This window comes from Monodelphis domestica, chromosome 2, assembly GCF_027887165.1.
Source record: "Monodelphis domestica isolate mMonDom1 chromosome 2, mMonDom1.pri, whole genome shotgun sequence".
In the NCBI taxonomy this organism is placed as follows: domain Eukaryota; kingdom Metazoa; phylum Chordata; class Mammalia; order Didelphimorphia; family Didelphidae; genus Monodelphis; species Monodelphis domestica.
In genome coordinates this window covers 13,576,732-13,598,316 of record NC_077228.1, presented here as the reverse complement: position 1 = coordinate 13,598,316, position 21,585 = coordinate 13,576,732, and the positions used below count along the sequence as shown (strand labels likewise).

At 45.0% G+C, this 21,585-nt stretch overlaps 1 protein-coding gene and 1 long non-coding RNA gene across 8 annotated transcripts in view; one reads left to right on the top strand and one right to left on the bottom strand.

Annotated features, from left to right (window-relative positions):
- EFCAB7 (EF-hand calcium binding domain 7) overlaps nucleotides 1-21,585 on the top strand; it is a 67,113-nt gene that overhangs the window by 26,409 nt on the left and 19,119 nt on the right. For all 6 annotated transcript variants that reach the window (XM_056815026.1, XM_007480472.3, XM_056815027.1 and 3 more), the window contains 3 exons: nucleotides 8,334-8,475; nucleotides 11,021-11,130; nucleotides 20,286-20,443. In XM_056815026.1, coding sequence (XP_056671004.1) covers nucleotides 8,334-8,475; nucleotides 11,021-11,130; nucleotides 20,286-20,443 — 410 coding nt within the window. The remainder of the gene's footprint in view (nucleotides 1-8,333; nucleotides 8,476-11,020; nucleotides 11,131-20,285; nucleotides 20,444-21,585) is intronic.
- Nucleotides 2,736-20,287, bottom strand: LOC103098231 (uncharacterized). Of its 2 annotated transcripts, XR_461087.3 has the most exons (3): nucleotides 20,154-20,287; nucleotides 7,455-10,395; nucleotides 2,736-6,251 (listed from the first exon to the last, which is right to left on the bottom strand). It is a non-coding gene; the product is annotated as an uncharacterized LOC103098231 (long non-coding RNA). The 2 variants fall into 2 exon arrangements; XR_008916019.1 differs by having other exon boundaries at nucleotides 2,736-10,395.

Here is a 21,585-nt window from a genome sequence, read left to right as displayed (position 1 = left end):
AATTTTAAGTTTTATGTTAATGTAATTTGTTCTTTTCAGCTTTGTCTGCTAAGGTTGACCAGTAAGATATTTGTGGCTTATAAGTAATAATATAACAATTCTCTTTGGGTTTATAGAATTCACTTGATTTGGTAGTGTATAGCACCACCTTATGCCCTCTCCAAGGAAAAACAAGCTACTGCTTTGTTCTTCCATGTTGATTTAGAAACAACTTGCTCAATATCATAAATTACTATTAACACTGAATCAAAAAATCCATCCCATTTTATTTGCTATAACATTCTGGCTCATTGTTTGATCCAGGATTAGAGGCTCCATTTAATCTCCTTGTGAGTCCTCGCCTTTATAATTACATAACTTATACAATTGGAGACTCAAAAGGGAACTTGCATTATTTTAGTTTTCCATCACACCATTTAATTCTTATTAATTTTATCTTGTGGCAAAGATACATAAGCTTAACCAGACATTAGTGTTCCACCATTAAAAGGCATCTAAGTGACATTCGATGCTGTGAAGAGGGCCAAAGGCCATCTTTTTGTGGAGACGTTCCTATCTATTCAAAGCAGCCTCAGTATTCCTTTGAAATGTGGTTGATGTTGCTCTGCCCCTTATTTTGTGCCCAGTCTGAAACAGCGTCCCTTTTCTGCCATCATACTGTTAGATGGCACAGATTGTTGTTGTTTTTACCCTTCCCCTTCATCTTAGAATCAATGCTGTGTATTGATTCCAAGAGAGAAGAGTGGTAAAGACTAGGCACTGGGAGTTACGTGACTTGTCCTGGGATGCACATCTAGGAAGTGTCTGAAGCCAGAGTTGAACCCAGGACCTCTCATCTCTAGGCCTCACTCTATCCACTGAGCCACATCATTTTGATACCAACAACATTTTTCTGGTTATCTCTCCTTTCCCCTCCCCACCCAGAGCCATCTTTTTAAAGAAAAAATAAAAACAAAATCAGCACATCTAGTCAACTCTCTGAGAAAGTTTAACATCACATGCCGTCTTCCACACCCATAGCCACAAATATCTCATTTTTATCCTCACAGGAACCCTAGCAGTCAGGGTACCCTCCTTTTCCAGAGGAGGGAAAATGAAACAGGAGGGATCACACGGCTCCCTTGTGGGGGGAGGCTGAATTTGAACTTGAGTCTTCCTAGCTCCCCTGATCCCCGTAACGTCCCTCTAAACGTGGTCCTGCTTAGCCCTGGGGGATTTCGACACGTCTCTCCACTTCTCATCTGAACGACGTCTTTCAGTTTTAAGTTCTGAAGGCTTTTATGACATTTAGGATAGAAATAGTGGCGGACATTTGTATGGTGCTTTAAAGGTTGCAAAGCCCTATTGCCGTCCTCAGTCCACAAACGGCGAGTCTGAGATGTGAGGATGGTGAATGGCTTTCCCACGAGCTCCCGATGATTAGAAGCCAGATTCTCGGACAACAGAGATGGTGCTGTTGGGCCACTATTAAAATTAAACTCTGTCACGGGGCCCAAGTTGAAACTCTAGGCCACCCCAAACCAAGTTGGCAAAGGAACTTTCCCCTGGAGTCTATTGTCTGCAGAAATACCCCAAGCCCATTGAAATGCTCCTCCTTTCTTGAAACCCCAGAGATGCGATTGCTTTGAAAGTCATTATACTTTTGGACTTACTCAATGTATCGATCAGTTGTGCTGAATTTTTTTTCCTGTCTAAAAAATGCTATTTGTCATATGAGATAGCTCTCCAGAAGGGGAGAGAAGGATACTTGGCATAACTATGTCGATGTAAGAAATAGAAAATATCAATAAAAAAGAAAGTAATTATAGTCATGATCTCAGCACAAAATGGAGGACCTTGACTGGTTATTAAATCTAACTTTGCCAAGATAGATGAGACTCTCGGAAAGGTCAGAGACTGTAGTTTACTCTGGCCTCGCTTTCCTCCTTTATAAAATGGGTTTGATAATACTTTCCCTAGCAGCTCAACAAGAATTTTCTTTTTAGTCCAGACCTGTGATTTTATTTGTGCGAGGAAACTCTATCTTCCAGTGCACATCTGCAGGTGTTCTTCAGCTTACACACTCGTGCTCTGAAGCTGTCTCAGTCAACTCCTTTCATTTTATGGGAATGTGGATCCCATTTAGGTTAAGTGACTTGCCCAAGGCCACACGGGCAGTAAGCATTAGAGGTGGGACTCTTCTCCAGAGTCATTCCTACTATTTAGAAGACATATTTGGGGCAACACTGGATCCGAATACTTTCATTAAAATATTTTTTGCCAATCTTTTATCTTTTTATTTTGTTGTCCTCTGACTATTTTCATCCACAACCTCGCCTCAGATGGCTTTGAGTCGTGGGAGTGTTGCCAGGTGTTCTTTAAACTGGTTTTCTCTTAACTGCTTCTTTCGCTTTACGAGATCTTTCTGCTCATAATTGTCTGTCGTCCTTCTTTAGAATATTCTACAAGAAAGTTTATGTTCTAATATAGTATTTCCTGCGGTAGCTCTCTCTGATTGACATGTAAAGATGCTTGTTAAGCCAGGTGTTTTCTGGGCTCCTTGTTATGGCGCTGAATTTATGGTGGTTAAACTGGTAGATGAAATGGCCACAGGCCAGGGTGATGTGATTTCTTTTGCCCCTTTCCCATTTTTTATTGTCAGATACTGGTTAATTACTTCAATTATATTGCAGTTATCTCAAACTTTCCCCTCATTCTTCTGTTAGTGAAGCGGTGAAATCATATCATTCTTGACATTTTTTCCCTTTGTTTTTGAATTCAGTTTTATTGTCAGCTCTGAACTCTTTCCTTCTCACCTCCCCCTCATTAAGAAAGCAAAAGAAATAATCAAACAAATACCGGTTACAAGCATATATAATTAAGCAAAAGAAATTCCCACAATAGCGGGATCCATAATAGATATAAGTACAAATGTTGATCTCACCCTGCGCCCTGAATCCATCACCTCTATCTGGAGATGAGTAGCAATGATATGCTTTTTTTACAAATGAAACCAGAAGAAGAAACTTGTAGCTAAGTGGAAGGATGACTTAAAGGTACTCTCTGCAAGGCAAAGAAAGTCGCTGATGGAGGAGGTGTCATCCTACATTGAAAGGTAACAAGAAACATTCTTTCACAGGATATTTAGTCCTCAAATATTGCATTATTATAAATATTTGCCAAAAGACCACCACGAACATATTAATGACTGTAGATCAACTAGTTGAGAAATTCTTTGAAGAACTTGATTAGATCCTCTTAACTCAAAACTATGAGTAATACAAGGAGTTATAATTTAAATGTTATGTAGTTTCTTTTTTTTTAAAAAAACCCTCACCTTCCATCTTGGAATCTCTACCGTATATTGGTTCCAAGGCAGAAAAGTGGTAAGTTGGTCAAATGACTTGCCTAGGGTCACATAGCTGGGAAGTGTCTGAGGCCAGATTTCAACCCAGGACCTCCCCTCTCTAGGCCTAGCTCTGAATCCACTGAGCCACCCGGCCACTCAATATGTAGTTTCTTAAGAAAGGCTTCTGAGGGGGCGGGTGGGTAACTCAGTGGATTGAGAGCCAGGCCTAGAGACGGGAGGTCCTAGGTTCGAATCTCAGACATTTCCCAGCTGTGTGACCCTGGGCAAGTCACTTCACCCCCATTGCCTAGCCCTGACCACTCTTCTGCCTTGGAGCCAATACACAGTATTGACTCCAAGATGGAAGGTGAAGTTGAAAGAAAGAAAGAAAGAAAGAAAGAAAGAAAGAAAGAAAGAAAGAAAGAAAGAAAGAAAGAAAGAAAGAAAGAAAGAAAGAAAGAAAGAAAGAAAGAAAGAAAGAAAGAAAGAAAGGAAGGAAGGAAGGAAGGAAGGAAGGAAGGAAAGAAGGAAGGAAGGAAGGCTTCTAAGTATTTTTTTATGATTTTTTAGAAAAGAAAAATTTTGAATGTGGATTAAAATAGGATTTAGATTTAAGAATTGAAATAGATTTTAAGAAATCATCTTATTCTTCTTTTTGATGTGTCAGCTTTATGTACTTGCTGAGAATTGCTTAGTATCACATTATAAATGACCTGAAATTAATTCAGGAAGATTTATCTAGGAAATGTTTTTGGAATAACATTCAGGATCCAAGGGCCTGCAGCAGCTTCCTAGCTCTTCTCTCTGACCTAGAAACTGTAGCCAAGTTTTCAACAGCCTCCAAAGGAGAGCTTCCTGGAAAAATACTAGCATTGCTCTCATGATCACTTGCTTATGTCTTGAAATGGCTTTGTAGAAGGCACTTTAGGGAGGAACAGGGAGTGGAAGAAACCAGTAACTGTCTTTATCAGGAGCCTAAAGGGTTTCATCCATTAGGAGTCGTCTCATTTCTCCATTGCCCGCAAGTGTTCCTCTTTCCTTATTTGAAACTGACATTCCTTGATGTGCCCATTTCTTTCCTCTCTCTTTCTCTCTCTGCCTCCCCTTCCTAAATTTCTTCTTGCCTCTCATCCAAGCTTTCATTCCATAGAGCCCTTTGCTGGGCCATCATGGCTCCTCTGACTTCTCTTCCCCCTCCCATTCTTTAATCTCAGGCCTTTGGTTAGCCATTTCAACTCGACTCTGGCCTCTGCTTTTGAATCTAGCCCCCTTGTCCTTTTCACCAGTCATACTTTAGCTCATCTCAGTCCTGATTGACTCCCACCATCTCCCTCTTCCTCATAGGAGGCTGAATGGAGCTGGAAGAGGTCTCACAACCATGCTGATTAGGTACTTGATAAGCCATGTTATTCAACCTTAGCAAGACCCCCTGTAGCAAGGCAATCCTTTTATTCCTCCCTATTGATTCCCTGTCTGTTCTACAGAAACCATTCCAAACATTCTCTTCCCTCCTCAGACCTCCTGTCCCACCTTCCTCCCACATCCCCCAACCCCTCACCTTTCTCTAAGGCCCTTGTTTCTTACCTTCTTGAGAAAATTGAGGCCTTTCAACATCAGCTCCCTTTTCTCCCAATCTCTTCATCTTAGAACTCCCTGTCTCATTCCTAATGCTTTCTTCCTTTCCCCCCAGTATGACAATGAGATGTTCCTTCTCTTCACTAAAGCCAGCCTCCCTTCAGGTGCCCTCCATCCCAGCCTTCCCTATATTCTCTAGCAGATTGCCTTCTCAGTCATCTCCCCCACTCCAATCTTCAACTTCCTCTCTCTCCCTCTCTCTCTCTCTCTCTCTCTCTCTCTCTCTCTCTCTCTCTCTCTCTCTCTCTCTCTCTCTCCCCCTCTGTCTCTCTCTCTTCCTCTGCTTCTCTGTCTCTCTGTCTCCCTCTGTCTCTTTCATCCTCTCTCTCTGTTTCTCTGTGTCTGTCTCTGTCTTTCTCTCCCTGTCTCTCCCTCTGTCTCTGTCTCTCTCTCTCCTGCCCTCTCCAAAGTTACCAACAGTCAGTAATCACCAAATCTGACAGACTTTTCTTATTCCTCAGCCTTCTCAACTTATTTGCTACATCTGACTCTGTTGGTCACCCTTTCCTCTTTCTAGGTTTTTGTGACATTCTCCATCCTTTCCTCCTATAACTTCTTGGTTGAAATCTCAAGGTAGAGATAAGAAATGATGAGCAAGCTAATTTTTTTAAAAACGGGGAAAGAACTACAGGGGGTACTGAATAGCAGAATGAGTAAAACCAACAGAATAGTATACACAGCTACAGATTTAATACTGGAAGAATAAATTGTGTGGGGGCAGCTGGGTGGCTCAGTAGATTGAGTCAGGTCTAGAGACGGAAGGTCCTGGGTTCAAATCTGGCCTCAGACACTTCCCAGCTGTGTGACCCTGGTTAAGTCACTTCACCCCCATGGCCTAGCCCTGACCACTCTTCTGCCTTGGAGCCAATACACAGTATTGACTCCAAGATGGAAGGTAAGGGTTTTAAAAAAAATAAATTGTGAATGTTACTTCTGGACAATGAACTGGAAAATGAAAACACAGAAGACAATTTATAAATACAAAAAAAGAAAAAGAAATGACAAGCTGATTTCAGAAAGGGATGGAAAGACTTACATGAACTGATTCAAAGCAAATGAAGTGAAAAACATCATCATATATAGTGATAGCAATAATTTTTGATGAACAACTATGAATGTCCTAGTTATTCTCAGCAATCCAGAGATCTTGGCCAATCCCAGAGACTTGTGGTGAAAAATGCCATTTGCCCTCCAAGAAAGAACTGATGAAGTGAATACAGACGGAAACATACTCTATTTCACTTTCTTCCTTCCTTTTTATCCATTTGAGATCTCTTCCACAAAATGACTGAAATGAAAAAATATTTTACATGATTTATGTGAAATCTTTATGAGATCTCAGGAAAGGGACAGGGATGGGAGGAAGGATAGGAAAGAGGGAGAGAATTTGGATCTCAAAGTAATTCTTTTAAATGAATGCTAAAAAAAGTAATTGAGGGAAATTAAATATTAAAAATGGGGAGGGGAAGAATGATCAAGTGGAAATAGTACTTTTCTGGGAGTCTTAAGGCTTGGAATCCAATCCTAATTCTTCTCTCACCTCCTTTGAAAACCTAGAACCCACTCAACCAGTGTTTATGTTTGTTTTTTAATTTATTAAAGTGATTGACATTATGTTTCTCCCTGCCTTCTAGGGGTTTTGCAAAATTGCTAAAATGATAGCTCTAAAAGTGTTTTGAGTTCTCTTGGAGGAAACTGAAAGATAAGGACTTCCTTCCTTGCAAGATCTGACAATGAAATAATGAGACTTATTTCTTTCTGTGGTAGATGGAAAAAGGTCCTCATTATTTGTGGTCACATCTTGTATAGTGACAGTTGTTGTGGGTACTAGGGGAGCAATGCAAAGAAGGGCCAGTTTCAAACTCAGCACTTTGGCAAATCAGTGCCTCTCCCTAGGCCTCTCGGACATGAGAAGGTTGGATGCTGAGATCCTTTAGAGTTCTGGAACTATGATACCAAGAACTTAAATGAAGTTGCCCCTATGAATTATTTCTATTATTTCATTTCTAAGTATTTATTTATTTATTTATTTTAAGACCTTACCTTCTGTCTTGGAGTCAATACTGTGTATTGGCTCCAAGGCAGAAGAGGAGTGGTAAGGGCTAGGCAATGGGGGTCAGGTGACTTGCCCAGGGTCACACAGCTGGGAAGTGTCTGAGATTTGAATCTAGGACCTCCCATCTCTAGGCCTGGCTCTCTATCCACTGAGCTACCCAGCTGCCCTCCATTTCTAAGTATTTAAAACTAAATTTTTCCTTCCTTTTGTGAAAGAGTATAAATTATTAAAAAACTAATAGTTTGTTACTGATAACAAGACCTTCATTTGCTCATTTTTTCATTCAGTTCTTTTCAGACAAGGTAAAATGCTACATGATTTTGTACATGTCTATTTTTAATTTTCTAATGAAGAATTTATGTGTAAGCATAAGCTAGAAAAATTTGCCCATAATAATTTGAAAGTAAATTTAACCTCAATTATCTGAGGTCTTACCTTTCTTTGTCCAAATCAGAGTAAATGACCATTCTGGGTTAAATGTTTTTGTGGTTATCTGGCTTTCTTAGCAGATATTAGAAGACCATAAAAACCTCTGCTTATCATTTAGTTACTTAACCCCACAGAGCCTTTTTGCCCCAAATGGCCTTTATAAAGGCAGCTGCAAAGCCCTATTACTCTTCCAGTCTTTGAGACCATCTGCTAGTTGGGTAAAACTGTGCCGCCCCAACTTGGTCAGACTTGGAAGTGTGCCGAGTCAAAGGCGTTTGTCTGTTCGTTTCTGCTCACTGCACAATCCCACGTTACTCTGGAACACCCGTCCAAGAGCCTCTTCAGGGCAGAGACCCCTTCTGAAGAATTCATATCAGGGGCACAGAATTCTCAGTACGCAGATTTGAAGACTCCGGATCATTTTCACCATTCCTTTTCTGGTAGCCAATCAGTAATTAAGTCTGTCTCTCACATCGCCTCTCTGGTCCCTTCGCGCTGCCTCAGGCCCAGCCTCTTCCTTTCTCTTCCTTTTCTCATCCAGCCTGCACCAGCCTTATCTGCCTCCCTTTGCTTCCCTGCTTTCTTTCCCTTTGAAAACCTGCTCTGACTTATGGGAACCTACCCTGCCAAGCCCCAAGCCTGGCGTCCATTGCTCCTCCCAGCCTCGTCCCACCCCACTGACTTGAGCTTGGGGTTCTAGTCCTCCTCAGTCTGAGGCCTGGGTGCTGGGGAGACCGCTCTTTTGGCTTAATCTCCCAGTCGTCCGTGTCTCCTCCATTCAAGGTTAATGATGCCCCTTTGCGATTCCCCGACCCTGCCGGCCCTCCAAGCTCTACCAGTCCTCCGGGGGCCGGCTCACACGTCACTTCTTCTTTCTGTTTTCAGGAGTGGCAGTGTGCACAGACAAAAGGCTGTTTCTTCTTAGAAGAAAATGGTGAAATTGTTAGTCATCAATACAAGATCCACCTAACCCAGAGGTCCATGGTTTTTCTTACTATTAAACCATTGAACCTGAGTCAAGAGGAAGGCAAGTTTATAGTTTCCATCTTTTCTTTTAGAAGGTTGGTGAACAGATGCTGTCATTGCAAGTGTTTGTCTGTGTATTTCATGTCCCCATTTCATGGAGAAATCAACCCCCATAGCCATAAGACTGGAGGAGAGCCTTGGAACGGATAGCATAATTACCTTAGACATCTTTTAAAAAATGCAAGTCTTGAAAAGCTCAGAAACATCGGCTGCCTCTTTGTTAGCACAGGACAGAAAGTCAGTATTGAGGCACTACGTTTTAGATTTTGTGTTTTCTGGCCTTCGGTTTTTAAGAAGCCCTTCCCTGAAAGCCTGCCCTAGAGTCGCAGAAAACAGTAAGGCCTGGGCAATGGGGGTTCAGTGCCTTTGCCCAGGGTCTCGCAGCTCCAGGCCCGGCTCTCTATCCGTGGAGCCACCCAGCTGCCCTCTCATTGTTTTCATTTGAATAAACTTGAGAAGAGGTCTCATGAAGCGTTGAAAAGCCTACCGTTCCCTCCACTCCGGTGCCTCTGGGAAGACAGGTGTGGGCACATGTTTTCTCCGAGCCCAGGCGGCCCCAGAACAAGGACACGGCCGTGTTTTTGACTGCCAGCCTCTGGGGTCAGATTGACGAATGTCCTCTTGCTAGTCATTTCCGCCTGCGAACGGGCCTCCTCTCTGTGCCCGAACCCGAGAGCGTCTGCCCGTGCAGATTTCAGAAAGGAAGTGACCCGCCTGCTTGTTCCTTCCTCCCGACGACCCCGGAAGGACTTTGCTAACCGCCATGCCCCCTTCGTGCCTCTGCAGGTGTTCTGGTGGCGATTCTCCCCCTCCCCCTCCCCCTTCCCCAGGGGGAGCCCCAGGGCACTCGGTCCTCCCTAGTTTGCAGGGACCTCCCACGGCCAGCCGGCTGAGACTGCGGCCCCTGGGGAAGGCGGTGCGTGCGATCCAGTCTAATGGACGAACGCAGTAAGCCGTTACAGCCTTCAGCAGAGCAGTCGGGAAGAGCTCTCTGTGGTTACCCCTCCGTTGGCGTGACTGTGATCGTGGGCTCCTCCCCAGTCCTCTCACACACGCACACGCAGGGCCCCCCCCTGCCCCCTCCCTTGTCCAGCAGCACTGCAGAGAAGGGTGTGTGTGTGCATGTGTGTGCGTGCATGTGCGTGTGGGGGGTGTGCATGTATGTGGGGGTGCGCGTGCGTGTGTTAGAGTGATTTCACGCGCACACGTTTGGTGGGCTTTGACTTTGTGCACATCGAGAAGTCTCTCCGACACTCTAAAGCGGCCGGTTCCCGCTCACCCTAACCTACGGAACTTCCGGTCTCCAGCATCGCCCAGAGGCCCCGAGCAGCCGCCTGACTGGCCCACAGCCGGCACATGGCCAGGGCGGGGCTCCGGTCTCCTCCCGGCCGCGTGACCAAGACCTAAAGTGGACATGCTAGCCAGGGTCACTCTCAGGCCACGGCCCGATTTCACCACGCAAAGCCCATGCCAGGCCCCTGTGGCCACTTACAGTTCGGGGTCCTTCCGTGAAAGGGCTCCCCACGTGCCCCCTCCCTCCCACCTCGAGGAAACCCCTTCTGGAAACCTTTCAGTCGCAGCTTCTGAGCTTGTTTAAGCACAATAAATGAGAATAATAAGACAAGTAGAGAACCAGCATCTGTATTCGATAATTCATTAAGCATTAATAAAAGCCTACTCCGGGCCTGGCTCTGTGCGAAGGGCTGTGGCTACAAAGAAGAAGAAGAAAGCCAGATGTGGCCTCTGCGCTCGCAGATCTCTGGGGAGGGAGACCGCAGCCAAAAGGGCCAGGAGGAGGGCTGGGGAGGGCTCCCGGGCATCTCCTTCCATGGAGAACTCGGTCTAAAAAGCCCATCGTGGGCCAGGCCCCGCAGCTAAGCCCTTGGTACTTTGATGATCTCATCAGATCCTCTCAGCAACCCTGTTTTACAGATAAGGAAACTGAGGTAAATATGGATCCTATATTTCTTCAGGCATTTTGAGCAAGGATTAAAGATGGCAGCTAGCTAGAATGGTAGCAGATAGAGGACGAGACCCAGAATCCTGAAGACCCGAGTCCCAAACACCCCCAGACGTGGGGAAGCTGTGTGACCCACCCTGACTCGCTCTGCCTGCCTCAGTTTCCTCGTCTGTTAAAGGACACTCATTCGAATCCCCCCCTGGCCTCCCAGGGCTGCCTGTGGCCACTGAGGGCTCCGCTCAAGGGGTAGACCTCCACTGCGAAAGGAGGCTACTGTTCTGAGGCCCTCGTGGCGTGAGAGCCAGCCTCACTGAGGCTGGGTGACCCTGGGCCAGTCACGTAGCCCCCATTGCCTAGCCCTTACCGCTCCTCCGCCCTGCTTCTAAGATGGGAGGTCGGGGTTTATAGAAACAATTCAGCCTGCTCTGGGGCTGGTGAAGGTAAGTCGGACAGAATTTCTACCCACTGGTTTATGGTGCCCTTTGAAATGGGGGGTGGGATAGGCCATGGGGGGGGGGTGGCCACTCAAGTGAGCCTCCTAAGTCCAGCCCCCCAGGAGGACTGAAGGGTCTCTGTTTGCTTGCAGGACTGCTATCCCATTGGCTGACGGTGGATACGGCTTTCTATCTTCTCAGGGAAAGTGAAGGTCAACCGAACCTGCAGCTCGTGTGCTTTCCCGAACTGCGGAACAGAGAAGTACCCTTTTTCTTTCCATTTCTCTGGTAGTTTGTAAGTGCCGTCCGTGGACAGGTGGCAGCGTTCACTTCTTTAGACCTTTCCCTCCTTTCCGGTTTCTTTCTGGCTTCAAGTACGCCCAGAGCCCGGGAACGTGCTTCAGGGGGGCCAGCCTTCTCCCAAGGCTCATGGAGAAGCTTGTAGAAGGATGAGGGATGGACCGATGACCAGGAGGCTGGGATGAGTGCCTGAATGGGCCTCTCAACCAACCCTGAATCGTCTTGTGCCTCAGTTTCCCCAACTCTGAAAGTGAAGGTCCAGAGTCCAGGGTTTCTGAAGCCAAGCTCCAAGATTCAGATTCCATTCAGCAGACAGGAACGTTCTCCACCGTCCAGGGGACTGTGCCAAGTGCTCGGACAGAGAGAGAAAGACAAAGCACACAGGGAGCTTCAAGGGGGAACAGCACGGGCACACAGAGAGAAATAAATACAGAATGAGGTTTTGGTTGGGAACAGCAGTAATGACTGTGTCCGAGACAGTGAGATGAAGTGTGGAGCGCAACAGTGGAAGAAAGGACAAAGAGAAGAAAGAAAGAAGCAGAGCACAAGGGGCCCAAGCCCAGAGGCAGAGCAGGTCCTTGGGGCAAACTGAGGCTGCTTCAGACTTTCCTGGGGTTGATTCTTGAGCTCGGCAGAACTCTAGGAGCCACGTCTTCAGGGACAGGTTCTGGCAGGGCTCAGGGTATAGCATGATACCAGGCATATCAAGGCATTGAATGAATTCTTATTGAATAAAAGTGAAAATTCCCAGTGGAACAGCCCAAATACCAGAAGGCTTCTTTCTTTCTTTCTTTCTTTCTTTCTTTCTTTCTTTCTTTCTTTCTTTCTTTCTTTCTTTCTTTCTTTCTTTCTTTCTTTCTTTCTTTCTTTCTTTCTTTCTTTCTTTCTTTCTTCCTTCCTTCCTTCCTTCCTTCCTTCCTTCCTTCCTTCCTTCCTTCCTTCCTTCCTTCCTTCCTTCCTTCCTTCCTTCCTTCCTTCCTTCCTTCCTTCCTTCCTTCCTTCCTTCCTTCCTTCCTTCCTTCCTTCCTTCCTTCCTTCCTTCCTTCCTTCCTTCCTTCCTTCCTTCCTTCCCTCCCTCCCTCCCTCCCTCCCTCCCTCCCTCCCTCCCTCCCTCCCTCCCTCCCTCCCTCCCTCCCTCCCTCCCTCCCTTCCTTCCTTCCTTCCTTCCTTCCTTCCTTCCTTCCTTCCTTCCTTCCTTCCTTCCTTCCTTCCTTCCTTCCTTCCTTCCTTCTCTCTCTCTCTTTCTTTCTCTCTCTCTTTCTTTCTCTCTCTCTCTCTCTCTCTCTTTCTCTCTATCTTTCTTTCTTTCTTCACCTTTTCCCTTTAGGTCTCGTTGGGACCTAATCTAATATTGGTATATTAGATTGTGTTATAAAATTTTAATCAGTATGAAGCTTCCTTAGTACAGCAGCAGTGCTAGAATATTCTCACGTGGACAACATTCAGGGCTCCCAGGAAAAATGATTGATGAAGGGAATGTTTTGTAAATGAACAGCATCTAAGGCTTTGGAAAAGTTAGTTCAGCTGTTTTTCTCAATTGTCTGACTAAAAAAGAGAAAAATACTGCATTCATTTTCTTGAGGCTTGATTTCTATTTGCAGGGTTCAAAACGATATTGATCGGACAAAACAGGTTTTTAAACACCTCTGTTTTGCTCGTGGAATTGTCCTGATTTTTTCTAATTATATATTTACTCAGAGGCCAGCTATGTGAGGCAGATACATAAATGTGGCCATTTATTTTATGAGAGCCACAAAATACATCTGCTACATACCAGAAATAATACTATTCAAGGACTTACTGCAATATCATATTTAATCTTTATATAGGCCCAACGACAGGCAAATATTTCCCTGATGTAATGTTATATAAAAGTCTTTATTGTAGGCCTCCTCACAGACAAGTGTAGTCCTAGACAGGAAAATAGCAAATGACGGAAGTTAATGTTTTGGCCAAACTCTTCTTCAGAGCTGACTACCAAGTTAAGTTCCAGATAAAGCATCGTCCAAAACAATAGCTTTTTCCATTTTGTTTTGGGTAAAATGACTTTCATATGAGATTGCTTCTCTGTAAAATGTTAGTCTATCAGAAAGCCTGTAATAAAGTTTGAATGAGATTCTGCTTGCCCTTTTATTGTCCACATTGCTGTTTGTGTGAAGGAGCTATCATTTGTCATATTTACAAAGGTGGCTTTTTTGAGTTTTAGTTTCAGAATGACTTTCTTTGAAGAGAGTTTAGTAACTCCGAAACTTGATTTTTTTTTCCTTGTTGCTTTCTACAATGGCATTGAGGGTCGGGTACAGAGGAGAGACCGTGAGAAGATAGAGACCACGAGACAGGGAGGCAGCTCACAGGTCTTTTCTCCCACTCTCAGTTGCCCATAAACTCAAGTCTGCTTAGACCTGGCCAACCTTTGTTGGTCTGAAGGAGCCTGGGAATTTGGAATTCCTTGTTGAGCCACATTCGAATCCAGGATCCCCGCTAAAATGAGGCTGAGGTTACTCAGAGCTTCCATGAGTGAGACTGGCCAGGGCCCAACTCAAGGGTCAAGCTTACTTTATTTTAGGTCTGAGAACAGACTGTTTATCTTTCCAAACTGGAAGAAATCCCAACGCTGCCAATGGAGATTCTCTGGGCTTTGGTAGGTGGAGGGCAGAGTGAGAGGCCTAAAATCAAGAAGACCCAAGTTCAAGTTTGGCCCCAGGCCCTGCCTTGCTTGTGTGGCCCTGGACAAATGACCCAACTTTGTGCTTCAGTTGCCTCTGCTGCAAAATAGGGATGATAACATCATTGACCTCCCAGCGTTGTTGATAGGAGATCATATTTATGAAACACTTAGTATGGGCAGAAGACAGATGGGGCTCAGCTTAGCTCCTGCGTACTGCCACAGAGTGCAGGTACTGATACCAACTGCTGGCCCAGGGGACGCTGGGCCCCCCAAGAACCCTTCAGCTCCATAGAGATGCCCAGAGAGCCAAGGGCTTGCTGGAAGCAGTTCCCAGGAATAAGCTTCCCTCCCTCAGGCCAAGGCATCCTTTGTTGAGGTGGTTTCCAAACTGGCTGTACAACTGATCTGGAACCTCACTCTTACTTTGCTGTACAGGCACAAGGGAAGGAGACCCAGAGGAGAACGTCAGCACCTTTGTGGTAGGACCTTTGTAGGCTCAAAAAAAAAAGGCTATTTTCAGTGGGAATCGATCTAACCAATGAAGTCACACTAAGAGAGCAAACAGAAGACAATTTACAAACCACGCCGACTTAATCATTGACAAAGGAAGATGGCGCTGGTCAGGCAATCAATCAGTCCCATCTGCTGAAGCTCCTTCCTTCTGGTGGGTAGGCCCACTCAGGAAGTCAAATGACAAAATCAGAAAGTTGTTTGGTAAGTATAGAATCAGGAAAAAGGAGAGGTGAATTTTTATAAAGGATATTTTCATCAAGGCTAATGAATTGTCCTCCTTTACTTCAGGAAATATTATCAAATCATAGATGCAGAGGCAGAAGATCATCTCAAAGAAAGTAAGCATCTTGCCCAAGGTGTCACATCGGCCAAGATTCAAAACCAGGACCTCAGACTCCAGTTTCAGAAGTCTGTCTCCTGTACCACGTTGTCCCAGGCTATTCCCAAAAATACCATTTGTCCCAAGTCAGATCAGCCTCTCCATCATCCTGAGAGGTTCACTCTTCAACTCTCCATGAAGCTGACCACCCTTCACCCTCTCATTGTGGCAGGATTATCTCGGATGTAATGCTCCAGAGCTTCTGTTAATTATGCTTTTCTCTTCTTTTCAAGAAGGAAGATACCTTTGTATCACCAGCAGCATAGTTGTTCATCATCCCTTTGGGTCTGTTCCTTCTGTAGAGAGTTGTCTTTTGCTCATTGTTGTTTCTAATTAGCCTCATCTCCACAGAGTCCCTTTCTCACCTTGTGCCCTGTTATATATTCCATGTCTGGGGCCATCAAGCCCATACACAGATTGGAGACTTTGGTACAAGATATAAGGTGGATTCTGTGCCTACACAGACCATGAGGGTCAGGCTAAAACTCTGAAATACTCAACAGCTCTAAATCTTGTAGTAGGATAGGATCGTGTACAGTGGAGGACCTCTTCCAGGGGGACCAGATACCTCTTTGTGGGTCTCTGTTGTCAGAGAATTCAACCCCTCCTGGTCAGCTTTCCACCATAGGCAGCCACCACATTGCATCCCCATGCTGGAGTGACTCGGAGCCCTTCTCACTTGGTACAGAACAGCTCAGAGACTCGGCAGAGCATTGGAGAGGGACTTTGGGGGTTACGGCAGCACCTTCACATACCACAAGAAGAAGCGGAAGGCTCAAGAGAAAGGCATTTACTGTTTTTCCAGGAATAATGTGGATTATTCGTGAAGTAAAAATAGAGCTTTTTGTTTAAGAATCAGCACTCTATGGAAAGGACAGCTCATTCTACTTCACTTGATTAGCACCACAAGCATGATTAAACCTCTCAACTTTTCCTCTGTTATGTGGGAAAGGAGAACAAGCATTTATTAATCATCTACTGTGTGTCAGGCACTGTGCTAAGCACTTTATGAGCATTCTCTCATTTGACCTGACCACAATTCTGACAGAGAGGTGCTGTACCTGGGATAGATATAATGGGTCTCCAAAATGAGGAGAAGACCCCTTCCAGTGATGCCATCCTTGAAGTTCCATGTTTAAAGGAAGCAAATGTGGAGGCCTTCACAGAAAAGTTGTCCTCCTACTTCACCTACATCACATGGTGATGACCTGGGGTCTTGAAGCTGTCCCAGCAATAGCTAGCTCTGGCAGAGAGTCTCTGCCAGGTGGAGAGCCGAGCCAAGATGGCGGAGAAGGTAAATGGACCCATTTGATCTCTACCAAATTACCCTCCAAAAAACAATGGTATAATGCCTCAAAATGAATTCTGGAGTAACATAACCCACAGAAAGAAGAGGTGAAAAAATTTTTCAGCCCAAAACAACTCAGAAGGCTGGCAAGAGGGAGCTAGTGCACCAGAGTGGAAGTGGAGTGCAAAGTAGCATGCCAGGGTAGGCCCTAACCAGCAACAGGCCTTGGGAGCAGCTGAAACAGTAGTAAAGGCTTCCAGATCTCTTAGCTACAGATAGTCAGTGGGGGTTGGGGAGATTACAGGGGTCCCTTAGCTGGCTCTGGGTACAAGACTTCTTGACATATTGCCCATATACAGAATCAGGTCACAGTCCAGGATGTGATCTCAGGGTGAGAAGAAGCACCAGAACACACCAAAGCTTATAGCTACAGGGGAGCAGGGGACCCTTGTCATAGTTCCCAGAGGGAGAAGACTGCTCATATTCATAGACCAGAGCACAAGCTGGGAGAATATTAAACACATCTCTCCTTATATCATACCACCTTGGAAGATCAAAAAGCAGATCCCCAGAGCCAGCTCTAAGGGCAGATGCACAAAAAAACCTAAAGCTTGGAGCAATGCGCCTTTCACCGCAGGTACAGAGCCCAACTTTGACGTTCTTTTAAAATTAAAAGAAAAGGAAAAGGCTGGAAAATCAGCCAACAACAAAAGTTATTTTGGTAACAGACAGGATCAAAATGCAAACTCAGAAGAAGGCAAGTAAGTCAATACTGCTACACCCAAAACCTCAAAGAAAAATATGAATTGCTCTAGAGCCCCAAAAGAATTAATGGAGGAGTTCAGAAGGGATTTTAAATTGAATAAGAAGGGTAGAAGAAAAATTGGGAAAAGAAATGAGAGTGATACAGAAAAATCATGAAAAAAGAGTCAACAGCTTAGTAAAGGGCCCTTCCTGCCAAATTCTGAAGAAATTAATATCTTAAAATGAAGAACTGGCCAACTGGTAAAAGGGGCACAAAAATCTAATGAAGAGGAAAAACTCTTTAAAAAGTAGAATTGGCCAATTGGAAAAATATATATAAAAATGCACTGATGAGAAAAACTTCTTGAAAAAAGCAGAATTGACCTTTTGGAAAAAGAGGTACAAAAATTCACTGAGAAAAAGAACTCTTTTGCAAAATAAAATTAGCCAAAAGCTCACTCAAGGAAGCCATGCCTTAAAAATCAGAGCTGGGCAAGTGGAAGCTAACTCCACAAGATATCAAGAAACAATCAAAGTCAAAAGATTGAAAAAAATAGAAGAAAATATCACAATATCATTAGGAAAACAACTGACTTAGAAAATAAATCCAGGAGAGATAACCGAAGAACTATTGGACTACCTGAAAGCCATGATTTAAAAAAAAAGAACTTAGACATTATCTTTCAAGAAATTATTATGGACAGGGGAAGCTATCCACCTCCAGAGAAAAAAATTGGAATTTTCTTTCACATCTGTATATTTCTGGTTTTATTTTTGGGTTTCAGTTATGTATGAGTTTACTCTTACAACAATAACCAATATGAAAATATATTTTGCATGACAAAAAATAAAAAAGAAATTATCAAGGAAAACTGTCCTGATATTCTAGAACCACAAGGCAAAATAGAAATGCAAAGAAACCACCATCACCTCCTGAAAGTGATTTCAAACAGATAACTGCCAGGGAAACTTTAGCCAAATTTCTAAACTCCCAGGCCAAGGAGAAGATATTACAAGTAGCCAAAATGAAACAATTCAACTCTCATGGAGCCATAGTCAGGATAACACAAGATTTAGCAGCTTCTACATTAAAGGATTAGAAGGCCTGAAATCTGATATTCCAGAGGGCAAAGGATCTAGAAACAAGAATCACTTTCTCAGCAAAACTGAGCTTAATCCTTCAGGGGGGAAAATAGGTATTCAATGAAATAGAGGACTTTCAAACATTCCTGATGAAAAGACCAGAGCTGAATGGAAATTTTGACTCTCAAATATAAGACTCAAAAGCATCTTCAAAAGGTAAACAAGAAAGAGAAATAAGAAAAAAATTCAATAAGGTTAAACTGTGTTCACCCCAAAATAGGTAGATGATTTTTGTAAGTCCCAAGAACTTTGTCATTATTAGGGCAGTTAAAAGGAGTATATGTACAGAGAGCCAGGATGTGACTTGAATATGATGGACTGGTAATAAAAAATAAAATAAAATCAAGGCATGAGAAAGAGGAATGCATTGGGAGGGAAAAATAGAATGGGGTAAATTATCTCACATGAAAGGGGCATGAAAGAGCTTTTACAGTGTAGGGGGAGAAGATGTGGGAGCGGGGAGAAGAGGATGTGAACCTTACTTTCATCAGAACTGGCTCAATGATGGAAGAACATACACAATCAATAGGATATAGAAAGATTTCTTACCCTTTGGAAAAGTAGGAGAGGAAGGGAAAAAGAGAAGGAGAGTGAAGCTCATAGAAAAGAGAGCAAATTGGGAGAGGGAAGATCAGAAACTAAATAGGAAAACAGGATAAAGAGTAATACACAGTAATCATAATGGTGCAAAAATTTTCTTAAAAATCTCTTTAATAAAGGCCTTATTTCTCAAAAACATAGAGAAATAATTTGAATATATAAAAATGTACATCTTTTTTTTTAAACCCTCACCTTCTGTCTTGGAGTCAATACTGTGTATTGGCTCGAAGGCAGAAGAGTGGTAAGGGCTAGGCCATGGGGGTCAAGTGACTTGCCCAGGGTCACCCAGCTGGGAAGTGTCTGAGGCCAGATTTGAACCTAGGACCTCCCATCTCTAGGCCTGGCTTTCAATCCACTGAGCCACCCAGCTGCCCCCTAGACTGTACATCTTTTAAAAATTACAAAGTAATTAAAACTTTCTAGAGTCACGAAAAAAGTACTCTATTAACTAGAGAAATAGACATTAGAACAACTTGGAGGTATCACTCCACACCTATCAGATTTGCTAGTAAGACAGAAAAGGAAAATGACAAAAATTATGACAAAAAAAGAAAATGGAGGGGACGTGGAGGGGATATTGAGAGATGAATGCACTGCTGGGGGAGTTGGGAACTGATTGAATCATTCAGGAAAACACTTTGGACCTATGCCCAAAAGAATATAAAACTGTATATACCTTTTTACCTGGCAATACCATTGCTAATGCATCCCAAAGAGATTTAAAAAAAAGAACTTATACGAACAAAAATATGTAAAGCAGCTCTTGTTGTGGGGACAATGAATTGGAAAGTGAAGGGATATCCATCAGTTGGGGAAATCCTGTTGTGCTGTAAGAAATGACAAGCAGGAGGCACTCCGAAAAACCTGCAACGACTCACTGAAGCGGAATAAAATAAGCAGAACCAGGAGAACATTAAACACAGAGACAGGAATACGGTACAACGAACGACTGGAAGTGACTTAGCTATTCTCAGCAATACAATGATCCAAAACGATCCCAATGGATTCATGATAAAACCTGCCACCTGCTTCCAGAGAAAAAGAGCTGATAGAGCCCGAGTCCAAACCAAAGTAAAGCTTTTTCACTTTCTTAATTTTTTTTCTATTTGAGTTTCCTTCCACAAAAGGATGACTATGGCAGCATGGTTTACATGATGGCACATATAACATCTCTGAGATTACTTACGCTATATCTCAAGAGGGGTGTGGAGGGAGGGAAGGGAAGAATTCTACACTCATCATTCTTTGAAAAATGTTGGAAACTTTTCGCATGTAAGTGGGGAAAGATAAAATTAACGAAAAAGAGGAAAGAAAGAAAGCCGCCGCAGAGTCTGGGCCATTTAAGAGCCCTGCATCTGTTGTCTGGGGATCAGCCTCGGAAGATCCCGAGAGGCCCTTTGCCAGAGGGTTAAATCCAACATACTGCAGGAGAAGACTCGATGAATCCCTAAACATCCTGTCACTGTCGACTCTAGGCGCTGACTGGGATGGGGGCCATAGCCATTCCTGAGGAGCTTGTAATCTGCATCATTGCAGTGACGAAGTCGGGAACTTTGGACTTGGTTCTGAGTTGTGGCTTTACCAGAATGGATCCCTGGGTGATCCCGGGCAAGCTGCTTCCCCGGCCTGGGCCCCGGCTAGTTCTCTTACCTGTAAAACGAGGGGGTGGGTTGGGAGATTCGGGCTTGGTTCCACTTCTGCCTTTTACGAAGCAGTAAGTGACGGGGCGTCTGGTTTGAAGCAGACCTCAGGCGTTCAGTTCCCTCCTCTTCTCGCTCATAGATCTACGGATGGAGCGGCGAGCTGGGCCCGGGAGTCTATTGTCTGATCCCTTTCACCACTGGCTGTCGTCTGAAGAAGGACAAAAAGCACGTGACCGAAGAAGCCAAGCTCGTGGGGAGAGGCGAAAAGGGAGAATTGTTTCTTACAAAGAAATTTAGGTAAGCCTTGTTTCTGCAGGGCCGGAGCTCCCGGAACCAGGGGCGCCTCTGTCGGCCCCTTTGGCCAAACCTGCTCGGCTGCCCGTGCGTTCCAGGGCCCGGCCAGCCTTCCCTTCCATGGCCCGGCTCGGAGCCCCGCCGAGGGGCCTGAGGGGTGCATTCTGTCTGCTCCCGCCGGCAGTGCCCCTTCTGTGGCTCCTCCTGTGACTCCTTCACTGAGGTGGGGGTCAGCCTGAGTCACACCCACCTGCACCCCCCTTTCCCTTCTGGCTTCCTGGCCTTGTTGCCCCAGAGCATCCCTGGAGACGGGGGTGGCCGATCGAGGGGCCTCAGCTCCCAGGAGAAGCCTGGCATCACTGTGAGGCAGTCCCCTCCCTGGACACAGATAATGCACCCTTTTGTCACCCTGGCTGTCATCCCCGGGGAGCCCTCCACATGCTTCCTCACGCAGGCAAACCCAGGCCGTGTCTGAAAACGTCCGTCCCTTCCCCGGCTCATGCCCACCATGACTCCCACGAGAAGGGGCCAGGCTTGCCGTCACGCTGCAGAGGGCCGCCCCGGCCGTGCGTGTGGCCCTCAGACGGCGCCTGGGTGGCCAAAGCCCTTCTGTACCGTGGCCCCCCTTTACGCGGCTTTCCTTAGTTCAGAGTCTTCCCCAAACCTCAAATTCTTACCTTCCTCCCTTCCTCGGGTGCAGGACAGGCTGCTGATGAACAATAACATGGAGCCAGACACGTCCAGTGACAGATTCACCAGCAGCCTCTCTGGCCACGGCCTCTGCCGCCCGAGACCCAGCTGTGGGGAGGGAGGCCCCGGGATGCTTCCTCTCCGATGAACCTGGCACGGAGGCTTGGGGGCTCGGGCAGGCGCGGGTGTCCCTGGCTCCTTGTGTGCCTCTCCGAACGGCCGAAACCGCTGTTAAGAAGGCCAAGTTCTTTCACTTTTAGAGCCCCTTCTGGCGATGACAAACGAGTCTGCTGTCGTCCTAACAAGGCTCGCTTTAATATGCTTTAGTGCTACAGATGGGTGTTATCCCAGGTCACTCAGGGAGCTCAGAGGCCCTTCTGGCTCTGAGGGCTTCTGAGTCTGGGTTGGGGCAAATAGATGAAATGTTTAACTGATGAAAACAGGTTGGAGGTTTG